Below are 21685 nucleotides of genomic sequence, written 5' to 3'. Positions count from 1 at the left end.
CTGACGTAAGGAACAAATTCCTAACAATCAGAGCTGCCCAAAGTTGGAATAGGCTGCCTCCAGAAGGAAGGAGTTATTCTCTATTAGATGTCTTTAAGCAAAGGAGAGATGTCCATTTGTCAGGTATGTTGTAGAAGGTATTGTTTTTTTCAGGACTAGATGTTCTGTATGACTCCTGTCAACTTTGAAGTTATATAACGCCAAGTTCTTTTAGTCTTTGATTACCTCTCCTGTAGGAAATGAATATCACTCCCAAAATTTCTTTCTGTTCCTTGTAAATTCTGATACGATGTTTCCAACAGATGTATGTATCACAAATATTTTCTCCCATTCATTTCCTTTCTTTTTCTTTTAGTAATATTATTTTTGACCTATAAAAAACTTTTCTGTTTATTTATAAATCAGATTCATCATTTTTGTGCTCAATGATTTTTTCCATTTATTTATTATATATATATATATATATATATATATATAAAGTTTTCTCTTCTCCACAGCTGAGATATAGTTTCTTAGAATATTTTTCTCTTCATTTTAAATTATTTTTTAAAAATATTAAATTATTGATTGAAATGGAGTTTACTGTACAGTGTGGGGCATTCATATAAACCTATTTTTCTTCACATTTCTATCCAGTGTTCCCACCATTTTTATTTAATAATGATTCTATCTATACCCCACCCCCTGCTACAATGTTTTATGATTATAGGTTTATCAAGCATTGATCTTTTATAGGAATTTGGTTATATTTTTTTGTTTCTCTACTCTGTTGTATTGATCTATTTATTTTAATCTAGTTCCATACATTTTTCATAGTTACTACTTTCAATATATTTTGAAACCTTTCAATATATTCTGAGGCAAGTTAAGAGCTCCCTGCCAATTCTGCTTGCCTCAATCATAATCTTACCATGATGGCTTTTCTTTTGTAAAAGTAACACTGGATTCTAGAACAAGATATCAGTTAGATGCAAGCAGAGTCTATCAGGAATGGAAGATTTGAGTCTGGTTTCCAAAACATACTCTATATGCTATATTAGAACCATTCTGGCTAAGGATGCAAAAGCACATCACCAATAGTTTAGCTACAAAGACATGGGCTTTCTGGTTATTGTGAGGTTTAAGCTATAAGGTGGTTTTTTTTGCTTATTTATGACTCTCATCTTGTTGTCTTAAGTTTCCACGGTTGCAGAGTAGTAGAAATTAGGATAGGGAACACCTAAAAATCACATAGTTTATAGACTATTCCCAAATGTTAATTTTACTCTTGATACTCTACATGGGATCAGTGTTGAGTTACCCATAAAATGATATACAGGTTGTTCCAAAAGTCTTACTGCAATTTTAAGCTGTAGGAGCTTATTAGCCTTAATAGTCTAAAACTATACTTAAGACTTTTTGACACTATATACTACTCAAAGAACTAAACCCACAAGCTGTTAAGTAAAGAGGTTGCAGCTAAATGGAAGGACAGTTCCCAGGATGACAGATAAATGAGTTGACCCCATGAGTTTCATCATGTGTCCAAAGACAACAAGAATCTTTTGTGAAATATGTTGGTGTCCTCACCTTATACTAGTCATGATGAGCATAAGGAAAAATGTCACTGAGTAGTTACTGAAATTTGTGTGCCAACATCTTAGGACAATATTTATACTATGGATTTAGAGAGGGTAGAGATGGACCATTCAGAAATAAAAAGTAAATCTATTCTATAACAAGTTGAAAAGATTGTTTAAAACAATTCAACTCTACCTTGATATTGAGTTATTTCAGTGGCTCAAATGTATACAATTTTTGTTAAAATTGGAAAGTAAAGTTCAGGATTAAACAATGAAAACTACAGAATTGTAGAATACTAAGAATCCTTGTGACAGTATATCATGGATATTTTATTCAATAAAAGAGTCAGAAAATTTGGCAAAACCAACCAACATCACAAAAAATGAAAATGACTCGCTTAACTAATAAGAAATTGCTGTTTACTGATTGGAATCACTCCACAAATCAGCCGTCTGTGTGCATCCATATTATCAACTGTTTAGAGCAGAGGCAAAAATTAACACCAAATTAGAATAAAGGTAAATATAAGAAAGATGATGTGTGTGTAATTATAATAGTTCTGTAGCATGGTTCAGAGGAAAAAGCAAAGAATTTGAAGCTATAAAATTTGGGACATTCCTCTTTGCAGGTGACATTGTACTCATTCCATTGAGCTCTGGAACACAACAGGCACCAAAATGAGATTCATGGCCACTCAAAAGAGAAAAGAGTATCATTCTGCAGACAAACATCCAAGTGGATGAAAAGCCCACATTGCACAAATTATTTACTATAATGGCATAGGATGTCTTCTGAGTTAGTTGATTGTTATCTTGGCCAATAGCTGAGGATGGATGATGAACTATCTAGCTTTTCTGTTCATATCTCTGGTGTTTGGCATAGTGCTTTACTCATAGTAAGTGCTTAATTAATGCTTTATTAATTCATTATTCTCACAGAATTAAATAATAGGGGATGAGCTAAGCTTAAGAAATTGTGCAGTGATTTCCATTACTCTCTGCCACAAAAGCCTTCAAAACACCAGAATCCCATGACACAATAACTTTATCATTAATGATTACAAAAAGATATCAAAAGCAATAAGCATGACTAGAAAAAGACATAGCCAATCAGATATTAAGTATAAGTAATTAATAGGTAGACCATAAATAAAAATGCCATATCCATAAAACATTATTAAATATCCATATTTATCCATAAAATATCAAATAAACTACACATTGGACAAATCTTCTATAGAAAACTTATGAAATGGAATGAATAAATTTGGAACAGAATATGAAGGCATAGATGTTACAGTAGAGGAAATGTGCATACTGATGAGATCATGGATCTATTGAAGTAGAGGAGGAAGTTCCTTTTGACATTTTTGTCTATTTGTTTCACATACATAAAACTTTATCTCACTTGGACATCCATTGGTATTTTTGTTGGTAGCACAATGTATCTATGAATTCATTTGAGAAATGCCATCAATTTGGCCTAAAATATTCCTTTTCTGGCCATGCATAGGAGAGATAGATCCCTATCCATTAGGTCAGTACTTCCTTAATTACTGTTGGGGTTTTTTAAAACATGTACTTTGAAAGGTTATTCATGTGTGTCTATAAACTAATGACCAAATAGTTTATAAATTTTGTCAATTTTGTCAATGCTATTCATCTTTTTCATTTGATGATAGATATTTTATGCTTTTATTTTACACTTCCTAAAGGCATTTATTATCTTAATATTGTTGTTTGATCTCTTGGAATTCCTAGATATACATTCATGTTATCCACACATAAAAGTATTTTAAACCTACTGTTGCCAGGGTTTATTACTTTATTTTTCATGTCTTCTCAGGATTGCTAACATTTCAAAGGCTATGTAAGACAAAAGTCTGAACAGCTATTGAACTACTTTATACTTGCTTTTAAGGAGAATGCCCCTAATTTTTTTTCATTATATATGTGGAAAGTAATTGTTTCCAAAGAAGTACTTTTCAATCATATTAAGAAAAGTTCCTTCTATCCTCATGCTTTTTAATGTTTCCTAAACATGAATAAATGCACTTTATCAGACAGGTGTCTTCTGCACTTATTTAATCATATAGGCTTTATTGGTATGATATTTTACATTTATTATTTTAAATCTGATTTGGACTTGAATTAAAATAGGGATGAGAGCTATGATTTTATTGATATATAGAACTCCCTCCTTTGAAACTTTCAGTCAGTGAGTTGCCAGCACTGAGAGGTAAAGTGACTTGCTAAGGATCACATAGCTGATACGTTTCAGAGGAGAACATGAAGCCAGAGTTCTTTCTGTTTCCAAAGATATCCCTTTATCTATTATGTTCTGGTACCTACAGTCTTATATATTGGATGAATAATTTTGATTCATTGCTATTTTAACATATTTCCTAATATTAGATTTATTTTTTCTTGCCAGTATCCATTTTTTTTCAGTCTTACCTTTTACAAGTTTAAAGATTAAAGCAATATTTGCCTCATAGAAAGAATTAAGTAGAATGTCATCTTTCTCTATGCTTAAAAGTATCTCAAAGGAAATACTTAAAAGATTTGGAAAATTTTTCATTCATGAATCCAGATGGTCCTAGGGCATTTAGGAAAGGAAGAAGAGAGCCAATGCAGTAATTGCCTGCTTAATTTCTCTTCTGAGAGAGAATTAACATACTTAAATTATCTGGGTTCAGTTGAACATGTTTCAAGTTTTGTATTTTTGGAGATATTCATCTATTTCATATAAGTTCTCAAATTTAATGATATAAAGATTTCTTTACTATTTTTGTAAATACTTTGGTTTCATCATAATCTCTTTCTTGTTTCTAGTCTTGGTTGTGTTTCTTTCACTCGTCTTTTGACTGTTTATACATGGTTTGTCAATTTTATTTATTTTAAACAAACATAATTAATAATTAGTAAATTGTAACTGTAATTGTCTTTTTATTTGATTACTCCTTGCCTTAATGGTGATGATTTCTCTTTTCTTCTATTGTACTTTTATTTTCCTCTCTTTAAATATAGACTGAAACCCATTAATGCTGTCTTTCTCTTATAATAAATATAATCACCTGGCAATATGAATTTACCTCTAAATACTGCCTTAGTTGTGTTCCACAGATTAAAACATAATAGGAGCTAATAATGCCCAACATTTATATAGTGTTTATTTTGTATCAGACACTGAATTGAGTGCTTCCCAAATTATTATCTTGTTTAATTTTCAAAACAACTCTGGGAGGTAGGTGCTATTATCACTCTCATTTTACAGATGATGAGCCCAAGGCAAACTGAGGTTAAGTGACTTGCCCAGGATTACACAGCTAAATGTCTGAGGCTAGAACTGAATTCAGATTTTCCTGTCTGCAGATCTAACATTTTATCCATTGTATAGTATCTATGTTATCATTATCTTTAATGTAATCTGTTACTGGTTTTATGGTGTCTTCATTCATCTAGACCAGCGATTCCCAAAGTGGGTGCTACAGCGATCCAGCAGGCGGTGATGACCACAGGTGCATTTATCTTTCCTATTAATTGCTATTAAAATTTTTTAAAAATTAATTTCCAGGGGGCTAAGTAATATTTTTTTCTGGAAAGGGGGCGGTAGGCCAAAAAAGTTTGGAAACCACTGATCTAGACCATTTTTCTTGTGTTATCATTATATAATTCTAGTTTTACTTGTTATAGTTTTTAAATGTAGCATAAAAGATTTGTCTTTCAAATTTATATATGGGCTCTTCTTGAATAATAATTGAATGACTATGTACATTATGTGCTGTTTGGAGGAAATATATATTCTTTATTTAAGAATATAGGCAGAGGGGCAGCTAAGTAGCTCAATGGATTGAGAGCCAGGCCTAGAGATGGGAGGTCCTATGTTCAAATCTGGCCTCAGACACTTCTCATCTGTGTGACTCTGGGCAAGTCACTTGACCCCCATTGCCCACCCTTAGCACTCTTCCACCTAGGAGCCAATACACAGAAGTTAAGGGTTAAAAAAAAAGAATATAGGCAGAATTGTACATAGAGTGCTAGACTTGGAAGGCATGAGCTTGAATCCTACCTCCAACACTAACAAACTTTGTGACCCTGGGCAAGTCATTTAACCTTTCTGAAACTCTTCCTTCATCTGCAAAATGAGGATAATATTAGTACCCACCTTCCACGGTTTGTGGGAAGATCAAAGTAGATAAAATATGCAAAATATATTGCAAACCTTAAAGATATATATGCATATATATACACAATTAAATCTATTAAACACATTTGTTCAATAGTGTTCAAGATTATGGCTTATTTTTTATCCTTGGTATTATTTTCTTATCCTAGAATATTAAAAGTTCTTACTCATTATCAATTATTTTATTTTCTGTGAAATCTATGAACTTTTTGTCTATAAATTCAACTACTATATAATTTGTCACATGCATATTTTAAGTTAATAGACTTTCATTTTGAATGATACCTTAAAGCATATTATAACTGCCCTGTTTATTTCTTTTAATGTTTTCAGGAATGAATTTCATTTTCGTCAGAAATTATCAGTGCAACTCCCAATGTTCTTGAGATAGAGACAGCATAATTTGTTTTGATCCAATCTTTCCATTTATTTCTCTGTAGATTATTCTAGACTAAATGTTTCCTATAGAAAATACACTGTAAAATTCTACATTTAAATTTATTATTACTGTTTTTGTTTTTATCATGTAGTCTGGTCTGTTTATGCTTTTCATTATAGTGGTTTTATTTGACTTCTGCCTTTATTCATTTTTTCCATTAGTCATAACAGGATATAAACTTTACTGTTTTGACATTTATATTATTAAACCAAACTTAACCAAGGAACAACTATATTTTTCCCATCAATCCTATAAGTTTCTAAATCTGTATATTATCTCTCTATAGAGATTTTTCTTCAGAATTATTGTCAATCCTTCCCATATTCACTTTTTTTGCTTTGTTTATCTGAAATCCTTCCTGTTACTTTTAAGTAATTTAACTAGTGCAATATCATGGAGCAAGAGCCATTTAGATCATTCAAAATAGCTGATTTCTCCAGTGTGAGTACATCCTGAACTATCCTCTCTTCATCTTGATAAATTATTTCATGAGTTGTTGTGACTGACATTTTCATTATGGTATGGCCAGGTTTTTAGTAGTTTTGTTGAACTTGGATGGATTAGTGCACAACTGGATAGCCTTTCTAACATGGTTAGGCCTACAGAGGTTTCCTTCTGCTTACAGAGATATTCTGAAGCCGAGCACACACATCCACAAAAATATGATGCACCACTTAAGACTTTAATAGAGGACTAAAGATACCAACTAGTTAATCTCCACTTAAATAATAAGATGTATATGACACTTTATGATATGCAAAGCATTGTAAATGCGTTCTTTCTTCACAATAGCCCTGGAGGTATTATTGTCTCCATTTTATAGAGGTGGAAACTTGGGCTGAAATGAAGTGACTTGTCTGGGTTCATATGGCAGGATTTGAACTCGTATTTTCTTGGCTCTAGATTCACCATACCCCTTGCACCACCTAGATTCCTATATTATACTAAAAACTTGTTGCTTCAGTTCTGAAAGCTCTTGTACACTTTTAAACTTTTATTTTTTTTTTCTCTCAATTCTCTGAAATTGTTGAATTTAAAATTTTTTCATCTCTTCCTTTCAAATAATATACTTATATTTGCTGGAAAACTGATTCTGGGGTCATGGCTCATGCTTCATAATTTTACATATGTCAGATTTATAGTGGAAAGAAAAACCTCTAGTTTTGATATCAGTCAGAAGATGAAAGCAAATTTTGCTTCTGATGTTTATTATCTATATGACCTCAGACAATTTACTTAACCTCCTTATCTCCTGTTTCCCCTTTTGTAAAATGAGGGAGTTGACCTTCCAATTCAAGCTCTATGACTTTCTCTAATCATTCCTAGTTTTCATATGAAACTCTGATAAAAAGTATAGTATCTTCCAAAAGAGAAAGCTTTGGATTTAGAGTCAGGAGACGTCTGTTCCAAACCTGGCTTATAGCTAGGTGACCATCAGCAAATCACCCATTTTCTGTAACTTATACTTTCTCCACCTATGAAATGGAAATAATAATCATTGTACTTTATCATTCTGTAGATGCTTTCTATTACCAATGGCACTTTGTTTCTTAAACATTTCTTGGAAATATAGTAATCATACTTTTGTCTTCTGTGGCATTTTCCTAAAGCTCAATAATTCTGAGGTCACCTCTTTTTGATCTCTTGTCCAAATCCATCACTTTCAGCTGCATTGTTTCCAAATATCTTCCTAGCTAGGGCACCATGGGTATGCAGCAGAAGTAACATGGTTAGCAAAGGATTAGGCATTGAGGGCTATAAATAAATCACAGATCTTTCAGCAGCCAATGTACAACCTCAAGTAAATTACTTTTCTCAGTATCCATTGAGGCAGGTGGTTAATTATTGTCACAATTTGGTTATAGAATCCCTTCCCTGAAAAGGTGTTGTCTTAGGCGCTCTCCAAATGCTGACATTAGGCAAAGTAAATAATGGCTAGACCTAGATTCATATGCTCTGGGCAGCATACTGGCAAAAGGATCTGTGGGCTGCCTTTCCTTATTCTTTTTTTTTTTAAAGAAATCAATACTCATCATCAAGATTCTGCAGCTACAAGCCCATGGCCTTGTGGAGTGTATTAGGAAACCGATATTTAGACCAGGCCCAGCAGAGTGCTGTGTTTACACCAGTATTAAAGCACTGAGCCAGGTAAACACGGTAGGTTCAGTGGTAATGCTCACTAATCCTTGGTACTTCAACATGCCCATTCATTCTAATTAAACCTAATGATTATTTCACTAGCTCCTTCATAGGATTGTTGTGATGGTACAAAAAGCGATATACATAAAGCACCTTCTATCTGTAAAGCTGTATATACATGTGAAATGCTGTTAGTCAGTCAGGAGAATGAATGCCTAGAGGTCAAAGAGGAGCCATCTACCACCATGCCAACATGAACCTGTTTGGAGTCACTAATGGAAATTGTAGGTGGCTAATAAGATGTTTCCTTTACATGGCAGTCCACCTCTCACTTCTGTGCCTTTGCATTGGTGTCCTCCACCCCCCACCCCATGTCTGGATTAGGTTCCCTCTTTGATTCTACCCTTCTTCCTAGAAAGCACAGTAGTGTGCCACCTCCTACGTGAAGCCTTAAGTAATTTAGTTACTACTGTGCACTACTTCTTGTATTGGCCTCTTATTACTTTCTAAATACTTTATGTCTATATAGCTATGTTGAATTCCTCATGCCAGAGAAGCAAGATAAAGCAGTGGATAGGGTGCTGAGCCTGAAGGAAGGAAGACTCATTTTCTTAAATTAATTCAAATCTGGTCTCAAACATTTAATACTTGTGTGAGCCTGGACCAATCACTTAACTGTGTGGGTCTCAGTTTCCTCATCTGGAAAATGAGCAGAAGAAGGAAATACAAACTATTCCAGTATCTTTGTCAAGAAAACCCCAAATGAGATTACCAGGAGTCAGACATGACTGAACAACAATAATCCCAATCCCAAACAGAATATTAGGTTCTGGAAGGCAAGGATTTTTTTTGTTTTTCCTTTAGATCCTTGCTACTGTGAATATATTGGATTTAATTAAATGATTTCCTTTCCAATCCTACCTGTGTATAATTTGATGTCTGCATATATGATATATAAATAAATAAATTGATGTAGAAGCATAATTATAAACATATTTAGTTATAAATATATGATTACACATAATTATGTATTATGTATACATTGTTTTACATTTCATTATGATTATTTGTGATTATATATGAATACATGGTTTACATAATTTCATTATGATATATATGAACACAATATTATGTATGCATTACTTCTATATAATTATATGTCATTTAGTTATATATAGGGAACATATGTGTATATGTATACACACATATCTCAAGGACATCTGGCAAAGTTCATAAGATATCATTAAGACTTAGGTTTGAGAGCATAACAAGTGTTTCCTTTCATCCAAGGTTCACAATCCTCACCACAAGATACATACCTGAACTGCTCACTTTCTCCTCCTAAATCTGAGAAATAATAAACAGGAAGAAAATGAGATCAAAATCAGGAGACTCTTCCCTCCAATCCACTTTTGAGAGGAGAGAGTGACTAGTTCCTAGATATTTCTTTGCCAGTGTCTATACTTCAGCTCACTTCCCAACTTTATGATATTTGGAGTCAGCCCTGAGGAGTAATACTCAGGAACCTAGATTCCACCCGTTAACCCAAAATGACCATTTCTAGATTCTAGGAGTCCAAGATGGTTACTTTGCGGGTAAAAACAGTAGCACCTCATTGATTTGGCACTATTAAGGATAAGTTGGTTCACATAAAGGAATCCTTTTAAGTGCTATTTTAAAAAAATTGAATCCTTTAAGATAGAAATCTTTCTTTAAATGTATCTCATATTTCCTTGACTTGTTAAGATTCCAAACAAAAGCTAACATGACCATTGTGTTATTATTATGAATTATCAGTTACAGTATAGGAATGCTCATAAATGTATGAAAATATTAGCTCTACATAAAATAAACTTAGGTGATTGCTTTTTTTTGTTTTATTCCTATTTTCCTGAAGACTCCTTCCCTGCTGGTTTATCATTTTTCACTTCTTAAAGTCAGTGACTCTGCAGAACGTGATTCTCTCACTTCCATCTTAATTTCTAATTTGGTACTTTGTATAATGAGCAGTAGCCAGGGAAATTGGGTAAAACCGTCCTATTAGAATTGTTTGTAAACTAGTGGGCAACTGGCATTAAATGAGCTCTAAAGTACTCTCCAATGAGTTAAATTGCAGTGTGTTTTGTTTTGTGGATTTTAATATATATACTTTAACTGCTGAGATATTTTTCTTTGTTGCCTATGTGGTTTTATGCAGTTTTCTGAGGAGTTGAGATTGATGGATAAATAAACTCTCAATGCGTGAGATACGTTATACTCTTCAGGGCAAAGGCTCAAAAAAAGCCATTAGAGAGAGAAGTAAAGGATAACAAGAGAAGAAAAAAAATTATCTTCCTGGTTTGGTCAAATATAACTTCTCTACTCAGTCCTTAGTCTAATCTTCAGAGAACATCACTTAGGAAATAGGTCATGAGGATCTTCCAGCTTTGTTGAGTTGTTAGAGAGCAGAATTGACATTTCTTAAATAGAAGGACCAGAATCTCTAACACAGGGTCCTCTTGGCATGACCCACAAGAGACTCATGCAAACCTGCAGGCCCCAGCTGGATGAGGGCAAAAGAAAAGACCTGTCATTCTGACTCCTATTCATGTGGTTTTCCAGGCATAGAATCTTGCTTCTTCACTATCTCTCTGTCCCTTAAATGCCAGCATCAGGTTGTAGGGAATTGTCAGGGAAAGATTTTTCTCAGTTAGATGAGCACTGTGATGATTCTGAAAGGCCTTTTGAAGGGAGGAGGCAGGTGAGAAGAAGAGAATCTCTCCAGATGCATCGTCAGGTTTGGAAAAGGAGGGAAGGAAAATTAGCAAACTATAGGAGAGGAAAAGAGCTGGTTATGAGGGATGGAGAAATCAGAAACATAAGCTTATTACTGATGAGTCCTGGTGATATAAGAAAAGAATTAAAAAATAAGGTTAGACAAACAAAGTGAAGCAGACCTATAGTGAGACAATTGCAGTCCTGGGATCACAGATTTAGAATTGAAAGGGACCCTAACGTAACCTTATCCAACCACTACATTTTACAAAATGAAGCCCAAAGCAGTTAAACCACTTAGCTAAGATCACATAGCTAGTAAGGGATAATACTAGTCCTCAAACTCAGGTCATCAGATCTCAGATTCAGCATGCATTCCACCAGCCCATATGTCCAGTAGGCATCTTGCCAACAAATTACATAGAAACTATTCTGCTTATCAGTCAGCTCTCTTCTCAGGATGCCATAGAAACAGCCTTTGGAAAAGACTTGGAATCATACAGCCATACTGACTGGAACACTTAAGAAACAAACCCACACATAGAAGCTGAATTACACAAGGTTTTTAGCCAAAGATTTTAATCAAGATCCCCTTGTGAGGCCAGGTTAACTGGAAGAGAAAAAAGTAAGGGTAAGGAGAACATGTGCTCCCTGTGGTGGGTGAAGGGAAGGGTACTGGGAATATTCCTCAATGCAGGTCTGCATCCCAAACTAGACAGATTGCTTCTTCTTCATCCTACCCAAGTCCTGCTGTGGACACTGACAACTTAACCGTTGTGGTCTCATTCAGGCCACAGACGTCCCTAGAGATTTCAATTTAATTCTCTGCTCTTTTAAGCAGAGGAAAGATAAGGAAATTTACCCAGTCTCTGCCGGCTCTTTTACTAATTCCTCCCTAAGCATAGCTTCTATATCAGTGTCATAGGTCAGCAGGGTGGCAAAACTGTTAGATCACTTGACCTGGGTAAATGACTGAATTACTGTTCTTCAATGGACTCAATTCCTCTTTTCATCTTAGAGAAATAGTGAGAGAATTGCTAGCTTCTGAACTAAGTGAATTTAGAAAATCTGCCCATCTTCCTCAGTACTGCAGACTACATAACCCACTTGCCTCCCATAAGCCTTTATCTCCTGGGCAAAGGGCTTTACTGGTGCCTATCTGGTAGCAACATGAAATATGAAATAAACAGAGGGGAAAATGGCCAGACCTCCAGATCCAATAGAGCTGAGAAAAAAAAATAGCCCATGTCCTGTTTATGGATGTGTCTCCTATAGTATGGGTCCATATACTCATGTGCTTTCTCATCTCTCAGAAAAAAATAAATGAAACTGAAGATGGGGCATATTAATCTTGTTGTCAAGCAACACATGCCACCATGAGTTTCCTGATTCTTCTATGGACTGTTCCTTGGGAACAATAATTATTACGCTTTCAACAACAGTTCCTGTTGAGTAATTTCTACAGAATAAAGCTCAAATCAATTGCTGCTCCCTAAAAAATACTCCCAATTGCTAGTCCGCGACCCAGACCCCAGGAAGTTACTCTGCATTTTCTTTATATATATATTTTGTTATTTACATACATGCACATAATTTCTCCCAAAAGAATGTACGCTTCTTGAGGACAGGGCTTATTTTTGTTTGTTTTTTCATCCCTATCCTGAGAGACTAGAGAGCCTGGCATAGAGTTGGTGCATAACAAATGCATGTTGAAACAATGAATGAAGTAGATATTCCATTAATGCTGGTCTTGCGGTTTTCCTCCCTTTTAGACATCTCAGTGAGTTTGCTGTCTCTAGTTGTCACAGCCTGTGGGTTGGCACTCTTCAGTGTATCTCTATTTGTGTCCTGGAAGCTCTGCTGGATCCCTTGGAGAGAAAGAGGCCTGTTCTCGGGAAGCAAAGACAACCAGGAGCCCTTGAATTATACAGAAACAGAGACCAATGACCCAGAATACAGTGAGGACTACCAGGAACAGCCCTCGCCCTATCCAGATGCCGCCATGAAGATCAGCCACACCTCTCCTGACATTCCCTTAGCTTCTCAAGCAGAGAATAAGGAGAACTGTGTGCATGGAGCCCGCATGCAGCGGCAGGTCACGGAGCCCACCCCATCTGCCCGGTCAGTTGTGTTGTCTGTCTGTCTTCCTTTGGGGGCCACTGGGATCCTCCGGTGGGATGGGTATGGGATCTGGGAAAAAGTTATCCATAGGAATTAGAAGGGCAGTGATACAATGGAAAGAGGACTTAAGCTATAGTCAGAGGGATCATTTATCCTTAGGAATGTTTTCTAAAGAAATAATAATATTTAGAATCTTTTGTTAGTTTCTTCTTTTTTTTCACTTGACACTCCCTTTAAAGAGATTTCCCTAGAGCTGCTGAAATCATATACAATGTCATCTTATCTTTATCTTTATTCTAATTGGCTATTTAGAGTTGACCTTTGCTTTATCTACTTGGTGATCTGAAGGCACACAGACAGCCAATTTTGAAATGACCTTATATCTGTAATTAGTCATTCCTTGTCTTAAGACACAGCAAATTCATTTCGGTGTTAGATGCTGTCTATGACCAGTCTTGTGACTTTTCTGGAAAAATTTGTGATATATAAGATCGAGATATTTATATGCTTTTGATTTCTTTCATTCTTTGATCCTACACCTTATTTCCCAACATTGTTTTCACTGTATCCTGCTGTACTCCATTTTATAGTGAAGTAATTAAATAACAAGGCACATATGATGACTTTGGTTTGAAGACTCTTGTCAAAGTCTTAGAATCCTTCTTCAACATCAACAATGTATTTTTTTCCTTTCCTTCTCAACAATGTATTGCTAATATTTAAGATGTCATTATCCTCATGGATATACATATTATGAGCACTACAAGGAAGGATGGTCAAGGATCTTTTGAAGGACTATGTTTGTATTTGGGCCATGAGAGCTACCAGTGTGCTAAGAGATGTACCTATTACCGGTGTGCTATATGAGGTCAGCCATGTAGGGCCATTTTAATGATAGAGAATGAGAGCAGACAAAGAATAAAATTATTGCAGCTGTCTAAAACTCAAAAAAAGAATGAGAGCAGACAAAGAATAAAATTATTGCAGCTGTCTAAAACTCAAAAAAAGGAGTTGGAGACATTCTTTTCTCCCTAGGCTAGTCTTTCTTTGTCCAGAAAGGGAGATTTTGGTTAAGATTTGGCTACATCATTACAAGATTTCTACTCCAGGTAATATTATGGCAATTGCATGACATTGCCCATTGAAAGGAGTCATCTCTGGGCCCTAAAATGCTAGATTTCTTCCCTGTGGTTCACACATTACCCAGAAACCTTTGGCTCCCAAGAATTCTCCACAAAGACTCCAAATATTCTCCAAGTAGTAACTTTCTAACATAACTCATTTTCGCTAAAACACTGGCATCCTAGCTATGAGAGAGCATGTGAATGGAATGCGTCTGCTTGTTATGTCAAATGTCTAGAAGAGGTGTGACAAGCATAAGTTAACACCTACGTAATTATGCCTTTGTTGTGTAGCTGAGACAAACTGTTAGTGATCAGCAGGGAGAATGGTTTAAAAAAGTGAAGTCAACATTTCACTATTAAAAAAAATATGTAATTAAAAGTCTCAGAAATGGCTCAAACATTTCCCTTGCTTTATAAATATAAGCCATTTATCATTACCATCTTTAGATTTTTAAAAAGTGATTTAAGAATAGGAGAAATCTTATCCTATTTAAAAGGTGCCTGGAATTCTTCCTCTAGGTGTATGGAGGTTACAGTACCAGAAGGCTGTATTCCCAATTCCTCCTGGTAGACTGGATGTGTTGATTTTGGCAAAGGCTATAGTTCAACATGTCTAGCCCTCCACAAACCTGACTTTCTACAGCCTGATCTTTACCTTACACTATGCCTTTCCAAATACATTGTGCTCCAGCCAAATCAAATACCTTGGTGTTTCTTATGTATACATCTCATTTTCCCATTTCAGTGACTTATTTTATGCCTTTACCTACATAAGAAAAATCTTGATCTTCACCTCCATCCTCCCTAATCTTATTCTTCACCACTTAAAATCCTATTCATCCTTCAAAATCTAATGTACGTGCTGCCTCTTCCAGGAAGGTTCCCCTCATTCTTTCAAGTCAGAAATGATTGTTTCTTTCTCAGACAGACATCACCTAGTACTTGTTACCTATCATGTGTTCTTATATTTTTTTCATTATAATAGTTGTTGTAGCATAATTTCACATGTATTAGATATTAGCATCCATTGTTGAATGCGTTACATCTCCTTCACTAGATTACCAGAAAAAAATGAAAATAGCTAGAATTTATATAGTACTTTAAGTTTTGCAAAGCACTTTGCACTTTTCAAATATCACCTCTTATTATCACCACCACAACACTAAGGATTAGGTGCTATTATTAACCTCGTTTGATGGATAAGGAAATAGGGCCAGACAGAGGTTAAATGACTTGCTCAGGGTCACATAGCTAAGAAGAGTCTGAGGATAGATTTGGATTCACGTCTTTCAGACTCCAAGTCCCTCATTCATAGCTACCTATTGTCTACGAGGTCACAGACTGTGTTTGAATTATCTTTGGATTTTCCTCTAGCTGTGTATTTTGCATAGAGTAGATATTTTGTATAAATGGAGATTTTGAACCTTTGGACTTCATCCCCCAGAAGTCCCTTAATATTTCCCCAAATTCCCTTTAATCTCTCCTGTGCCTCCATGTTTGTGTGGTCACATTATTGTTTTATAAGTTCTGTAGCTCCTCCTCCTTCTTCTCTCTTCTTCACGAGCACTGCTGAAGTTAGTTTAGCACCTTTTCACTCTAGTTTTTTATGTTAGTTTATTATTAATAAAACTTTATAAAATATAGTATTTCATTTTTGTACATTAATTTTAATATCTACATTTTGATATATGACTGTTCAGTGTCGAACACATTAAAATGTTCATAACTCCAAACTTAACATTTAAATACTTCTCTGATCTCTTCAGTCCTTCCGTTGGTACCCATTGCAATGCCTTCATGCCTTCTCATCTAGCACAATTCTTATCCAAGACTACCCAGAAATTCTCCAAAGACGATTCACCCACCATATTGGAAGCTTTCTCTTGGTTCTTCTATTTTCAAAAAGTCGTACTGACATGTTTTGTTTTTCCATTTCATACATTTACAAAGTGCCCCTACTTCAAGAGATATCTCTCGTAACAAAGTAAAACAGTTAAGTTAAACTAATCATACACTGATCTCTTTTGCAAGCGTCTGAAATATTTCACATCTCTCACACCCCTCCCCCACCTCTCTATTTTTAAAAATTAACAGAATTCTATTTTCTCTCCCTTCCGCCCCCACTTCACTGGGAGAAAAAAAAAAAGAAAAGAAAAATAAATTTTTAACAGTATGCAGTCAGATCAAACAAATTATTTCAAGCACTACATACAAACTGTATATAGTATGCATTTACATTTACATGACATGTATGTATACGTACACACCCACACGATAGGCTGTCTACCATGTGCAAGTGGTAATCTTGGCATTATACCCTTGAAATCCACTTGCCCCAACTATCTCCCCCACCTCATGCCTATGAATTTCTAGACTAGTTTCTTTTGAATAATAATACCTCCATTGAGTAAGCTCCATAGTGATCAGAAGCTTGATGGAATCCACTTACTAACATCTATAGGACCATGTAGATTTAGATATGGAAAGGATTTTAGAAGCCCTTTAATACATTGATCTCTATATAATACATTGTTTACATATACATATATCATTTTATATATTGTTATATTGTTTATATGTAAAACATTGTTTACATCTCTACATGTGCTTAAATAGGAATATCTGTAAAACCTCTCAGTAGCTAGAGAGATACTTTTTTCTTTGAAGTTTTTTTTGTAAAACATTCACCATGACCCTGGCAGTCACAGCTCCCTGTTTGATACTGCCCTTGTTATTCAATGAATAATTAAAGTTAATTCATAGGATCATAGATTTAAAGCTGGGGGTGGGGAACTTCAATACCTTTTCATTGAGTCCAACCACTCATTTTACAGATAATGAAACTGAGGCTTAGGAAAGTGAAGCAATTTACTCAAGGTAGCAGGTGACAAAGACAAGATTCAAACTCAGATCCCTGCAATTCCAAGTGCTGTTTTTTTCCACTGTGCCACACGTCCGTCTGTGATCTTATTTGTCATGGAATAGTCTATAATTTTAAACATATCCATGAGAGATACATTCTTAAAGGAAATGCCCTCCTAAGGCTGCATTTTATTCTACTGGCTGGAATATATTTGTATAATTAATGAAGGACAAACACAGCAGAATCTCACATACTCACAACATTTCTCAATTAACTGAATGACTCAAAAATGTGGTTTTCTGTATCAAATTGCATGGGAAAACCTATATGTGTTCTCATGTTATCATGGATAACCCTTAATCAAAGATATCATAAAATGATATAATGATATTTTAATATATAATAAATTCCTATATTATGTATAATATAATGATTTTATAGAAAGGAAAATATAGGCATATGGGCCTATTTTCAGAGTTGCTGAAATTTTTAAATGTCTTTTTTGTTGTTATTATTGGGGGCGAAATTGGTTTTTTTAAGTACCTTCTGTGATCTTTTGTCCTTTGAGAATCTCTCCCTCTGGAATATCTTGAAAATCAACTCTTGAGTATCTTCAAAATCATCTCCTGCAGCAAAGATTTCCTCTTTATGTTTTGTCAGGTCAGGTTTCCCTTCCTGATTTTATCTCCTTATGTACCATTACTAGTTCCTCAGTTACTATATTAGCTACTGAGGTGATGGAATTTGAATGGGAACATGCCACTATTATTGCCAATGACAACAGAAATGCCAGCAGATCTATTCTTTTTTTTTTCATCTACTTCTTGCACTTTCTTATGGTTAGTGTGTGTGAGTGACAAAGAGAAAGGTTAAAATCTTTAAGCTGGCCACAATTTCAGGGTAAAATGAGCCGTCATATCCACATCCTCTGCACCAGCACTCTTAACAAAGCTTTTCATAATGTGAAAACCAGTGTCTTTCTTATAATTGACAATAAAAATTCTAAAATATCACAGAATCATATCTGAGAATGGTACATTGTGTTTTTGTTACTCCCAGCATGGAACATTGGTGTGCCCTACACTTAGTAACAATTTGTAATACAACAGAATTTCCCTTGATTTTCTCTTTTAATTTTATCCTACATATAATGGTAAGAAGTGGCTTGTAATCAGACCTCTTTGACTTATAGAGGAAGCTATCTATCTGAGTCAGGTCAACTGACCTTTCCCTGTCATGGCTTATCATATCACTGACTTGTACCCTAAACTTTAAGCTACTAGGTTTCCCCACCCCTTGATAGCCAGATTGCATGCCGAGCTCTCTGTAAACTCATCTTCCTCTCCCCATTTTCGAGTTATTTTGTGAGATAAAACTACTTATAATCTTTTCTCATCCTCCTCTAAAATGTTTTGTAAATGAGATTTTGTTGTAAAAGTATTCTCCTTGACCAAGAGAGGTCTATGCTTGACAAAAATATGGAGGCTTTGCAAATTTTGATGGTTTCTGAAAACTTTCTGCCTTCTTGTGACAACTTTACATCAGTCAAACTTTTCTAAGAAATCATTATAAGGAGCAGTTGGGTAGCTCAGTGGATTGAGAGCCAGACCTAGAGTCGGGAGGTCCTGGGTTCAAAACTGGTCTCAGACACTTCCTAGCTTTGTGACCCTGGGCAAGTCACTTAACTGCCATTGCCTACCCTTACTGCTCTTCTGCCTTGGAACCAATACACAGTATTGATTCTAAGACAGAAGGTAAGGGTTTAAAAAAAAAAAGGAAAAAAAATCATTATATACTTTCTAGCTGTGTCACCCCGGGCAAGTCACTTAACCCTGATTGCCTAGCCTTTGCCACTCTGTCTTAGAATTGATACTCAGACAGAAGGTAAGGGTTTTTCAAATGAAAGAAGAAACCTGGCTTTTGTTCATTCCCTCTCTCTTTTCTTAGTTGACCACTGCTTAAACAAGTTGGATTAGTTCTGTTGTAATCACACATGTTTATGTGTGTGTTTTTTTTCTCAATTTTCTCCTTTCTTCTAATTTATTATTGATTTTTATCTTTGCTTCAAACCAATGATATGACTATTCAAAGTCAGTTGATTCTGAAATTATAGATAAAAATTCATTTCCTATCTATTGAGATGGTTAGTTTTATATGTAGTGATTTTAGTCCCTGCTTGCCACATCCAGCACTATACGACATTCTTCATGAAAAAAACAAGCATTTGAGATGAAGAGGTCTGAGGGCTCTGAGTATCTTACATACTTCTGACCCTTTGCATTTCTTGATGTGTTTTCCAGCATAGTTTTCTTCATTCCATCCAACATCTACTTGCACATGGATATCACTGATCGTGAGGATACATTTTGCCCTAGCTCTGAGTGACTTTTTTTAATAACCCCTACCTTCTGTCTTATTAGCAATACTGTGTATTGGCTCCAAGGCAGAAGAGTGGTGAGGGCTAGGCAATGGGGATTAAATGACTTGCCCAGATCACACAGCTAGGAAGTGTCTGAGACCAGATTTGAACCCAGGACCTCCCATCTCTAGACCTGGGATCTTGATCTCAATCTTCTGAGCCACCCAGCTCTCCCCTCTGAGTGACTTTTGAAGTTTTTCATATGTAATCGGATTTTGCTTTGTATATTCCCAGATCATCTAACAGGAAGGTACCATGAGAAATGCCAAGGACCTGCTTCTGGGAGAAAACACTTTGGCTTCCTCTTCTACATAAATAGGGTGGCCTCTTTCCATTCCCTGTAGCCAGAACATGCTGCATACTATGAATTACCAGACTGGGGCAATCTCTCTCACTTTTTTCTCTGGTGGCAAGGGTAGGGGCATGGAAGGAGCTGAAGGTCTTGTTCAGCCACAGTACACAAGCACCATACCTGCGTCGACTAAGGAGGGCTTTCTCTGGACCCTGGGTCCCCAAGAAACAGGCTTGGGCTTGTTTTTAGTTTGGTTGGTCTGTTTCATTTTGAGGTTCAGGCAACAGAGTCTCTGGTCTCAGGCAGACCCAAGCCATTGTAACCTTGGAGGCAGGCAGGATTCCAGGCTGAATATTGCAAGCTGACTAGCATGGAAGCCTCGAGAAACCAGGGTACCTGGGACACCTGTGTCTATTCTTAGACCTGAAAAGAGAAAACAAAACAGACCAAACTCCAACCCTGCTTCACAGGGCCTAAAAGGAGATCCTACCTTCCACCCAGCTCAATTAATGACGTTACTTGCTGTGGATAAAATGGATTTTCAACCCCCTGGATCCTGCCAAAAACAGTGAGACTGCCCTAGTCTGGTAGATTAAAGATGCAACCTGTTCTGGCTATTCTGTCAATAGAAAGAGCACCAAGGAGAAGCAGGTCCTTGTCATCTCCTGCTTGGGTGCCTCCACGTTAGCTGATCTGGGGATATGCAAAGCAAGCCCTGTTGCTATAGAATTCCAGTACTTCATCTTCTGTGATAAATTTCACATGAGTTTCAGTTTTTTTCTGGTGGTCCTATTTCATTATGCCCATTTTTAGAGCTCTAAGGTGACTTTTTTTAGCAACCCATACCAGGCTCAGAGCTCATAAAAAATAAATAAATAAAATGTGTTTTGTTTTCCTCGAGGGGGATATGAGAATAAAGCCTCTTTACTGCCTAAGTCTCACTGATGACTTCTTGGTAAGAAAGGAGAACCGTGGGATATAAAGCAGCCTGGCCTGGAAATTGCAGGAAGATATCAAAATCAGAACAACAAGCTTAGAAACCAAAGAGTAGACTTCATTAGCAAATATTTGATTTGTAAATATCATTAAACAGCCTGTCTCCCTAACTCCTTAGATGCCTTCCAAAAGCTCACCTTCCTGGCTAATGTCCTTTCTGTTTATCTGACAGGAAATGAAAGCACTTAGGCTGTGTCTGAGGTAGTGACTTGAAGTAGGTCAGTAGCAATTCACTTTCTCAACCATGGTACTTAGAGCATATTTCCTGTGATTCAATATGTGCAGGCTCCTTACATGGGATAAACTTCAGGCAGGAGGAGAATGAGCCCTAGGCTGATGACATTTAGCAGCAACATGGTATACTTAGAGTGTACCTGGCCAGGAGTCAGGGGACTTAAGTTCTAATCCTTGCTCTAGATGTAAGCATATCAGATAAACCTATTTTTTGGTTTCTCTAGAAATATTCATCTCGAATCCTAAAATAAATGTTTCTAAAAACTCTTTATAAGTTTGTTCCTAAAGTGGGTTAGTTTGAAGACAAAAGACTTTTCAAAAGATTTTTAAGAATTAATGGTAGGGGGCAGCTAGGTGGTTCAGTGGATAGAGTTCTAGAAACAAGAGGTCCTGGGTTCAAATTTGACCTCTGACACTTCCAAGAAAAAGAAAGAAAGAAAGAAAGAAAGAAAGAAAGAAAGAAAGAAAGAAAGAAAGAAAGAAAGAAAGAAAGAAAGAAAGAAAGAAAGAAAGAAAGAAAGAAAGAAAGAAAGAAAGAAAGAAAGAAAGAAAG

General features: G+C 35.7%; 1 protein-coding gene across 1 annotated transcript in view; it reads left to right on the top strand.

Annotated features, from left to right (window-relative positions):
- Positions 1-21685, top strand: part of SYT9 (synaptotagmin 9) — a 205069-nt gene that overhangs the window by 35186 nt on the left and 148198 nt on the right. Inside the window, exon 2 of the mRNA XM_044681803.1 lies at positions 12856-13204. Coding sequence (XP_044537738.1) covers positions 12856-13204 — 349 coding nt within the window. The remainder of the gene's footprint in view (positions 1-12855; positions 13205-21685) is intronic.

This window comes from Gracilinanus agilis, chromosome 6 (genome assembly GCF_016433145.1).
Source record: "Gracilinanus agilis isolate LMUSP501 chromosome 6, AgileGrace, whole genome shotgun sequence".
NCBI lineage: Eukaryota > Metazoa > Chordata > Mammalia > Didelphimorphia > Didelphidae > Gracilinanus > Gracilinanus agilis.
The sequence above is the reverse complement of the archived record's forward strand: the minus strand, read 5'-3'. Positions and strand labels throughout refer to the sequence as shown.